Source organism: Electrophorus electricus, chromosome 4, assembly GCF_041902795.1.
Source record: "Electrophorus electricus isolate QZ-2024a chromosome 4, ASM4190279v1, whole genome shotgun sequence".
NCBI lineage: Eukaryota > Metazoa > Chordata > Actinopteri > Gymnotiformes > Gymnotidae > Electrophorus > Electrophorus electricus.
The window spans coordinates 14,370,350-14,381,157 of NC_137500.1; the positions used below are offsets into that span (position 1 = coordinate 14,370,350).

The window sequence follows — 10,808 nt, forward strand, 5'->3', positions numbered from 1 at the left end:
GCAAACTATGATTCAGTTTTGGAACACATGAAATTGTTAAAAAGTTGAAAGGGGGTAAAGGCATTCTGTATTCACTACATGCCCGAATCTCAAAACATAGTGCAGAATACAAACCACAATAACCAGCTGCAGGACAATGTCATCCAGACTGTTGAATAAAGACATAGAATTATTATTAAGAGAACTCAAAAGTAACTTAAGCCAGCACCAAAATAAAGAGCAAAAATGTATAATATTTAAAAAATGCAAATCTTTTTTCTTTTCCTTATTACACAGTAACCGCCTTTTAGTTTTCTTGTTGTTTTAATGCACTCAGAACTAACTAAATACATGAATACACCCAAGTCAATAAATGTAGTTTTATCAGCTGTACTAACAAGAATTCACACCAGTGCTATCCACAAGCCATGATTCATGTTTCACCCTGTAAATAAAGCCATCTACTCACATAGCTATATAAAAATGATGCCGGCAAGCTTAATGGACCCCAGCATGCGTCTGCTTTTTTCATCAGTGGAAGAGTGACCTTACTGTGCAATAACAACAGGAAAATGGTCGTAAGCATAGAGCTAGTCAAGTCCAGCACAAGCCATGTCAAGGATTAAAGAGAAATAACTTTACACATACTCAGAAGCACACAACAGACACACACACACACGCCCCCTAACCATATGCACTTACATATACCTCACACAAAGGTTAATAAGGAGCAACCAGACATTCTCATTCCAGACATAAGTAGATTCAAGCAAAAATCAGATGCATGTAAGTTAACATAAATCCATCTGTATAGTGAAAGATTATGAAAGTCTGTTTTAAATGCTTTTGAGAAAATATCCCTGAATATAGAGAGGAACATGACATTCTCCCAAGAGTAACCTTTTCTCCTACAAGTCTGAGCCAGTTTCTTCCAGTTTCTGCCTCCTGCTGCTCATGCTCCCAATTCTCCACCCCCACCCCCCCCTTAAATGAGAAACTCTCACAACTTTCCTGCTGAAACTCTAGACATGTTGCACTAACTCAAGACCCTTTTAAAAAACAAAAACTTATTTTGCATAAATCCAATGATTCACTGAATAATAATTATTGTATAATTAAACAATCATGTAGCATGTATGTATAAATAGTGAAAAAGTCCAAAATATTATATATATATATATATATATATATATATATATATATATATAATATTTTGGACTTTTTCACTATTATATATATATATATATATATATATATATATATATATATATATATATATATATATATATATATATATTTGACTTTTTCACTATTTATACATACATGCTATACATACATGCTATATATAGATAGATAGATAGATAGATAGATAGATAGATAGATAGATAGATAGATAGATAGATAGATAGATAGAGCTATCTATCTCTCTCTCTCTCTCTATATATATATCTATCTATATATATATATATATATATATATATATATATATATCTCCATTTTGAAATATATCATCTCATTATCACATCTTTCATTATGTTGCATAGTTGTATTTAAGGATTTAAAGCTTAGTAAGACAATAAATGTAACGGCCCGAGTGCCGCAGGGCGCGGAGCAGGACGCACAGACTCCCTTCACGTGGTGAAACATTTAATGACATTAAACACGAACGACAATGGTGGCACTCAGACATAGTGACAACAATGAACATGAACACAAACAGTTCAACACTAACAACGGAGACTACATAACCATCAACGTCACATAGGCAAACGACATCTACATAAACATCGACAATGACCAACAATGAGGCACGCCCTGACGGAGGTTTAAAAAGACAGACAAACGCTCAATGTTAAACCACGTGCAGGTGCGTGCCATCACGGAGGGCGTGGCTACAAACCCCACCTGCACGCGGCAGGCCGCACCACGTGACTCGTGTGGGGGGAGCGTCCCGTGACAATAAATAAATAAGCCATAAGAGACAAAACCAATTTATATGGTAACCTCTGGAGTGAAAGGTTACAAATGATAAAGTAATTATTTAAATATCTTGGTCAGTACTGTCTCACAGTTATTGTGATCTTACTATATTTGTAGTTTTAGTTTAGATTGTAGTTTAGATGTATTATTAGTTTAGATGTATTATTTGTTAATTTGGGGACTTATCTAAACTGCCTTGACTTTAAAACTCAACAATCATTTGTTAAATTAAAAAGGTGGAGAAAATATGAAGCCTATTTTGTACTGAAACAACTTGAATTGACCATGAGATAATGTTCATTTATATCATATAATCTAGTATATGCATTACACAACTGAAGATAATAAACAGCAGAATAACAAATTAAATTGGCAACTATTAAATATTTAAGAATTCTTTTTAACATGACTCAAAAGATGACAAGGTGAAAATTGTTGTTGTTGTTATTATATCACTTTTCATTCCAAAATACACAGTACTGTACACAGGAAAGGATAAGCAAAGTTTATATACACATTATTACATTTACTGCAAATCATGAAATATAAAATCAAATAAAATTAATAATATTAAATTAAATATAATAAATATGATTTAAAAAATGACAAATTATGTATAGCCTTAATAATCTTAATAGCCCACTGAGACAACAAAGCAATTTTGTAAGTCACTGTAGAGAAGTCTGTCTGGTAAACGTAATCTTGGTCTATATCAGAAGCAGTGATGTTTTTATCATGTAGCATTTCAAGCAGAATATTTATGTAGAAAATACAGAATTATTTACAATGCATACACCCACATAAACAGATTTTTTTTTAATAAAGATAAAAAAAATACAATAGCATTACTTAAAAACATTTTTAACACTAATGTAGCTGTTTTAACTCTTACTCATTTATGTCTGGGTCTGACTTTACCTGTAGACTTAGTCCTGGATCTAAAAGAAGGAGGCTGGAAGATTTGGGGGTGGGGTGGGGGGTCATTTTTGTGCTGCAATCTTTGTGATTTCAAAAGGCTGTTTCTGGTGCTGGGGGTGATGGTGATTCACCCTGGCGATGAGTCAGTCGCTCAGGGCTATAAAAGAAAGAGCCTGACGCTGCTCTATGTCCCACTCCACACATCAAGAGGTAAGCCATATCTGATTTGCATACTGTTGGATAACACAGTCCTGTAGCCTGAACTTTTAAATTAACTGACTGCAGAACTATCTGAATATTGACACTGTCCAGAATTTTGCCTTTTCAGTAGTTAATAAGTTCACATACATGCTCTGTTAGTTGAATGAACCCATTTGTAATGCTTTTCAAATGTTCATATGAGAAGATTGAAACAGGAATGAATGCTTCTCATTGCTATAGATATCAGATACGTGACATAGGCACAACAGTGAATGAGAGCATGTCATTGCACTGATATATGTACTTCATTGTGGAAAACAGATGCATTCTGCAGTGGCTCTCTCCTGTATCGTAATGGCAGCTGTATTGGCCCTAGTAGTCTGCCATCCCACTGCCGACATGGTCTGCATCATAGCAAAAACCTCTGTGAGCAGAATCAAGAGGATCAAAGAAGAGGTAAACTGCCTAATTCCTCAGGTAACAAAAGAATGTTGCTTCTTGCAGAAAGACCCTTGTATGGAAACTAAGGCCTTCGGATGTGAGTCAGACAGCAAAGAGCTGGTGTCTTTCATACCTAGACTTTGGAGTAACTTAATCATTTTAGTGCAAATATATAAATTTTCACTAAAATTATAATTTATTGTACAAAGTTTGTGATACAGTATCAAAGACTGGAATTTCTGCTTTTTAATTGTTGCTTGAGATATTTTCTCTATTTTAAAGCTCTGATTTTGTTTCTGTAGGTATTAATTTGCCAAACCGTTTTCTTGCTGTACAACTCTGGGTTTATAACTGTTAAGTTAGGAAGCAAATCTCTATTGATCAACAAATTTTACCTATATGATGAACTGAGGTATTGGTAGTACAGTACTGGTCCAAGTAGCTAACAAAAGCAACTTTCTAAACAGCATTTTTGAATGTTGTTAATCCTGAAACGTCTTCAAAGCATAGACTGCATCATTTGCTTTATTCATCTTGCTGTTCTAAATAAGTGTTTATGGCTAAGTGGCTATTTCATTCAGTCAACTAGTGTTTATATTTCTTAGTCTAGAAATCATGATATAATCATATAATGCCTTCAAAAACATTTCACTTCTGTCAAAGGGTGCACACATTCACATGGAATGTGAATATGTCCACATGGATATTTGTGGAAGTGAAGTGATTCAGAGGGAGAATATAGATTTGTTTTTGATAAGAGAAAATACGTTTTAAAAGGATAAGTTGAAAGATACATGATAAAATCAAAGGTGAAGATAGATCATAAAATATCTTAAAGTTTTATTACTCTAAACTTATTGCAATTGTTTAAGATTATGTATAACCTTATGTATAATGTATAATGTATAATAGTGTTTAAAATTATATATTTGTTATATTTGCAAGTATATATATATATATATATATGTATATATATATATATATATATATGTGTGTGTGTGTGTGTGTGTGTGTGTGTGTGTGTGTTGAATTTAATGATTTTTTTGTTGTTGTTGTAGTACACTAGGTCTCTTACAGCAATCAAATAAGCTCACTAATGCAGAACTTAGAAAATATACACATTTAGACATTCAGAGTGTATAAATGACCAGGTTTATGAATAGGGGAAAATAGGTCCATATTTATTCAGTTGTGCCAGCAGCCTTTAACTCCATTCACATGTTGTTATTTATTTATTCTTAATTTTTTGACTTCATCTCCCCAGTATTTTCAGATGTCCCCAGATATTGACTTTGACCGTGACCATGACACACCTATTCAGGGATTGACCTCCATTCTGACACATCTTGGCAACCTGCAGGTGAGGCTCAAGGTTTACCCAGCCCACTACCTGAGGCAGCTCCAGCTGGATCTGGAGGTTATGATCACTTACCTGGAGAGTTTGGCTGTGTCTCTAAGATGCTCCCTGCCCAAGCCTATGACTATCCTGCACAAGCATGACACGACCTTTCCCATCACTTCCAGCTACTTGTGTCTGCTGGAACTCCAGAGTTACATGGAGAGATTTTGCCTCAACCTGGATAAGTTACACTATTGCTAAGAATCAAACCTAGCCACACACATGTGAAACTTCAGAAATGCTCAAGCATGCAAACACACCACACAGGATTAGTTCTCTAAATTGTGAATTTAGACTGCTCAGTCTTTTTAATGCCTTTTGCTTTATACGTTACATTCTCAACTTCCTTCTGATATTTTAGATTTGAAAAATATCACAGTGCTTACATATGAACTATTGCATTACTTGCCTTTTGTGGCTATTTTAAATGTGTTTTTAATTAGGGATTTTTAAAGGGTTTCTCAACTCTGTTTTGCCTAATATTTGTCTGTTTGTTCACAGTATAAATGAACTTTAATTGTTTAAAACGTTTTAGCGCTATAATTTAACTGAACAATTTTTAATGTAGGTTTGTACTTCCTGCTAATTCATTTCAATAAATTTTTTTTTTGAAGACCCTGGTATTAGGTCCTCCTTGTTTTGAAAACTTCAAATGGTTCAGAATCCTGCTGCATGTCACCTAACACATACTCGCTCTTCTCACCACATTACACCCATTTTCTGTAATCTTCACCAGCTCCTGGTTAAATATTACATTAATTTCTAGGTTCTCCTCCATACAATCAAGGTTCTTAACAATCCTGTTCTCCACTCATCTTCATCACTACACACCATGCTCTCAGGTCTTCCTCAATCAATCTGTCAGCTGTCCCATCTTCTAATACGTTTAGTGACTGAGCCTTTTCTGTAACTGCTCCCCATGTCTGGAATTCCCCTCCCTCCCAGAGCTAAATCCAACCTCAAAACTCATCTATTTTCCCTTGCATACAACCTGCCCCAGACCTCATCTGTTCCTTTCATTTCTTTATCTGTCTCTCCTCAGTTTATTTATTCAATATATCTGTTTTGCTCTTTACCTCTTTGTTCTTATCCTGTACCTATAATGCCTTGTATTTGTTGTATTCATTGCTGGTTCTATATATGTTTCTTTGTCAATCGTTATAAGCATCTTTGGGTTATTGAAAAGTGCCATATAAATCCATTGTATTATTATATATATTTTAATTTAATTAATTAGGTCAGAACAGTTGCTGCTTACCTCTATAACATTAAGCTGAACAGTTTTAGAGATATAATATGTTTTATTCTTTTTATATATATATATATATATATATATATATATATATATATATATATATATATATATATATATATATATATATATATATATATATATATATATATATTCTATTTCTATCAGTATTTTCGTACCACACAGAAATAGCCAGCGGAAATTAATTCATGGTTTTCATTTGGGATGTTAACTTATATTGTGTTCACTATGGGTGTTCACTATGGATATTAAATCAACAATGGATTTTGCTGTGGTATGACGACAGTTTAATTCAAGTCCATATTCACATTGATTGTTATTGGTAGTAATAATAGTTTTTAAACTATGTAATACAAAAAAAATACAACGTGCTATTACAGACCAAAGGCTAGACAGTATTACTGAACTTCGTTAAGGACAACCTGTTGTTACACAAATCCGCTAGTTCTCTCACCTAAATAAATTAAATCACCATTATGTGAAGCTTGACAAATGTTTAACATTTGCCCATATAATCGAACATTATAACCCTTTTGAATTCCATTTTGCCGAAGAGTCGGCACACAATGGGCACTTAACGTTCCTGCTGAAAGATTTGTGGAACAGAAGTACCCCATGTTGCGGTTCGTTAGGTTCTTATATCGTTTACAATTTGACTATTGTCACCAAATAAAAAAAATCCCCAAATCCCTGATTCATAAGTAAGCCTCGTACACCAAAGACCGTGATGCGATTTTAGAGGACTCATCCTTACTGAATGTACGATACGGCACTAGTCAGCAAGTTGTTGGGTGGTTGATATCATGCATGCTTTTTTAGGCACGCGACAGTCATTTCATTAAATAGATGGCGATCGAGTTCCTCATGGGCTAAAAAGTCACGAAAAGCCGATGATGTGTAAAGTATGTGGCCATGTCGTGTCGTGTAAAGTATACAGCGATTACCGATGGATTGCGCTGCTGTGATGTGTAATGCATGTAGCGATTACCAGTCGAAGGCATTTCAGTGCAGTTTCGATGCTCAATCTCTTACCTAAAGTGAAACAATTAACAACATTTTCCGGGGGAAAAATGACTATTGTTCTGTGTATCATGTTTACCATAGAACATCGTATATCAAAGTGTTTGTCATGGTTAAGAAAACGATGTTTTCATATATGCAGTAGTATGACAATATGTCGCAGGTCACCTTCTGTTTTAAAGCTTGTAATTTACTCAAATAATAAAATAACACTGCTTTTATTTATTTGTTAGTTTATTGAACAGCAGGAAAAATTTAGGATGAACTACCATTGACATCTAAAAAAAAAAAAGATTTCATTTTCTTCTTTGTTGCAGGTGCTTGGTGTAATGTGGAGCAATCACGAGTTGGACAGAAACGCTGAGAAGAATGAGATTTATTAAGGGCAAATCCAATATCAGGGTCATAATGATCTAGGGTCAAAAAGTCAACACAAACAGGCCCAGCGTACATGTGACAACAGCAGAAATTAAAAACAAACTTGAAAACAAGCAAACTGAAAAAAAAAAATGGAAAAATGGAAAATAGGCTAATAAACAGTGACCAGAACAGAGAACACAGGCTGTACGAACAAACAGGAGCTAGGACAAGTGTACAACCAAGGCTGGGATAACGACAAGTAACGAGACTGAACAAACACAGTTTAAATACACATACTAACAAAAGGGGAAAGGGGACAAGTGGAACCAATAGGGTGGAGGGAAAAAAAAAAAACAACCCACACACCCTAAGGAACGGAACCAAAACAAGCAAGCACACAGAAGAAAGTAGGAAGGAAACAAGACAGGGTTGCCAATGTGACAGACACTAGGAGGGGCCAGCCATGACAGTAAACCCATCTTCTCTCCCAAAAGCATGGGGGGGGGGGTGTAGAGTACTATACCTGAAACAAGAGGAGCAGCCAAAAGACACAAAAGACAGAACAAGCAGACAGAAACTGGAGCCACACCAGGAGCAGATAAAGGAACAGACGCACAAGCAGACAGAGGAACTACAGCAACAACAGGAGCACTCATAAGCAGCACAGCAGGCACAGAAACAGACCCAGGAACAGACACACCAGCACAAGAACCAGGAACAGAACACTGAACAAAAACAGACTGAGGATGACAAACGGGCCAGAAGGGAGGACAAGGAGACAACAAAAGATGACAAAACCAGAGACAACCAGAGGCACAGAAGAAAGAGGAAAACAAAGGTAATACAGACCAGGCTAGAGGCATTGAACTAGGACAAAAATGGATATGGGCACCAGTACAAACCTACAAATGGGCACAGGAACAAAGGGAGACACAGGAACAGAAACAGGCAAAACATGGGCAAAAACAAAACCAGGCAAGGCTGGTAGTGGGTCTAGCAGGTTTCAAGGCACTGGGGTGATCAACGGAGGCAGGTCTGGCAGGTCCAGAGGCAAAGGGGTGATCAGAGGTGACAAATCTAGGGGCATTGGCATAGGAATAGGCCTGGAACAATGTGCAGGAACAGGCCTGGCATGAAGCACAGGAACAGGAACTGGCTGGGTGGCATCTTCCATGCAAGGAACAGGAACTAGCTTGGTGGTGACTCCGAATGCTGGGAACAGGATCTGGTTGGGCAGGGCCTTCCCCATGAGAGATAGGGACAAGCTGGGTGGCTTGTGGGACAAAACCCACTCGACAGCTCCCAAGGCTCACACAGGCTATGGGAAGCTCACAGTCGCACTTGATAGGACACCGAGTACCATACCTAGGATTATCTGTGCATTCCATCTGTCTATCCAAGTCTTGTGCTACAGGTCGCTCTTTCCTGTAGCCATGATCAAGATGGGAAGACCCATCTTCCCTGGGGTCTCGTAATAACCTGCTGAAAGTGAAACTACCTGCAATGTTTTCTGCAAACTATAAGACTCCGTTGTACATGCACTGCCAGAGGATTTGTGTCTCTGGCTTGGTGGCGCTGAGACATGACAAACTCAGACTGTGTAGAAACAGCAAGAGATTTATCCCAGCAGAACAACACAAATCAGAGAGTCTCACTCTCTTGCTGCATCCTTAGCTGGCTGGTCATTCTGTAATGCAGAGTGATCAGGAGGTAGATGCAAATGCTGAGAATTTAAGGAAAATCCAATATCAGGGTCATAATAATGCACCAGGGTCAAAGAGCCAACATGAACAGATCCAGGATACAAACAAGCAAACTGAAAAAAACACAATGGAAAATAGGTTAATAACAACTAGAAATAGAACATGGGTTCTGTGAACAGAGACTAGGACAAGTATTCAACCATGGCTGGGACAATGTCCTACAATGAGACTGAATAAACATAGGGTTTAAATACACATACTAACAAGAGGGAAATGAGGAACAGGTGGAACCAATGTGGGGCAGAGAAAATGAAACTAAGGAATGGAACGAAAATAAGAAAGCATGCAGAAAAGAAACCAGGAAGTAAACAAAGATACAAGACACAGTTGTCAAGCTGGCAGGATGCAAGCAGGGGCCAACCATGACACTTGGCATGCTCAGACTGCTTCTACTTTGTCACTTTAGGGTGTATAACCCCACTCTTCAATGGAGCCATGGTATAAAACCTCCCCCTTTGCTGGGTGCATTTTGCTGGATTCACTGTCAGCCCTACATCCATGATGCTGTGAAGGGTAGATTTCATGTGATGTACATGTTCTTCCTTAGTCCTGCTGTAGATGACATTGCCATCGATGTATGCTGCTGCAAAGTCCTATTTTCTTTTCAATAGCTCCTTCATTAATTTTTGTTGCCACTGCTCCCTGCAATTGAAATGGCATCACTGAGAAATGCCATTGAGAAACTGAGAAATAGATCTTTCACCAACTGACTTAGCAGAGCTTGCTAAAAAACCTTTGCATATATTGAATACTGTAAGAAACTTTGCTTTCCCTGACCTCTTGATAAGTTTGTTAGCTCTCAGCATGAGGTAAGGATCAAAAAGTGATACAGCATTCAGTTTGTAGAAGTCAAATGAGAAATTCAGACCTCCATCCATCTTGAATACTAGGACAACCAGACTGCATCATTCACACCTCAGTGGCTCTATCACACACAGCCTGAGCATGGTCTCCACCTCCCTCTGTGGGTCCAAAATCAGGCACATGGGGCATTCTGCAGTTTGTCCACCTAACACGCTCTGCCTTGGTCAGATGGATGTTCTGAAATATATGTTCATGCATACCGAAGCTTGAAGCTTGAGGTGTCATGGGTTTAAAGGTGCAGTGATCACTCCTCTTCTGCTGCAAAGACCCAGATCTGTTCTGTGGTGTTTGGTATTGTCTCTCACCATGGTCTCCTCTTGTCAAAACATACCATCATTCCATCCATTTCGGGTTGGTATGGTGTGGTCCTTATAGCTTTTATATCTAACAGAGCAAAAACCTCCTTAACCTGCCTAGATGTGAAATTTATTCCTTGTTCAGTGAATATTTCCTATGCTATTCCTACCCTTGAAGTGAACTGAATTAAGACATTCCCTATAGGATGCTTGTTCACCTTTTTCTGCAAGAAAGCTTCTGCATATCATGAGTCAAAATCAGAGATTACCGGAATGTAGCAGTTTTTCCCCATCTTCTTGGTAAGGGACCGACA

The 10,808-nt window shown here is 37.3% G+C and overlaps 1 protein-coding gene across 1 annotated transcript; it reads left to right on the top strand.

Moving 5' to 3' along the window:
- The first annotated feature begins 2,997 nt into the window (after window positions 1–2,997).
- On the top strand, window positions 2,998–5,483 carry lepb (leptin b). Its single transcript, XM_035523696.2, has 2 exons — window positions 2,998–3,534; window positions 4,784–5,483. The coding sequence occupies exons 1-2, from the start codon at window positions 3,400–3,402 to the stop codon at window positions 5,117–5,119; spliced, it is 471 nt and encodes a 156-aa protein (XP_035379589.1). The 5' UTR covers window positions 2,998–3,399; the 3' UTR covers window positions 5,120–5,483.
- Window positions 5,484–10,808: the final 5,325 nt, after the last annotated feature.

What these genes read in the sequence shown, in the direction of transcription:
- lepb (XM_035523696.2), top strand. Translation starts at nt 3,400, where the DNA reads ATGCATTCTGCAGTGGCTCTCTCCTGTATCGTAATGGCAGCTGTATTG. An exon ending in TCAAGAGGATCAAAGAAGAG is followed by an intron (nt 3,535 to 4,783) that starts GTAAACTGCCTA and finishes TCATCTCCCCAG; the next exon opens with TATTTTCAGATGTCCCCAGA.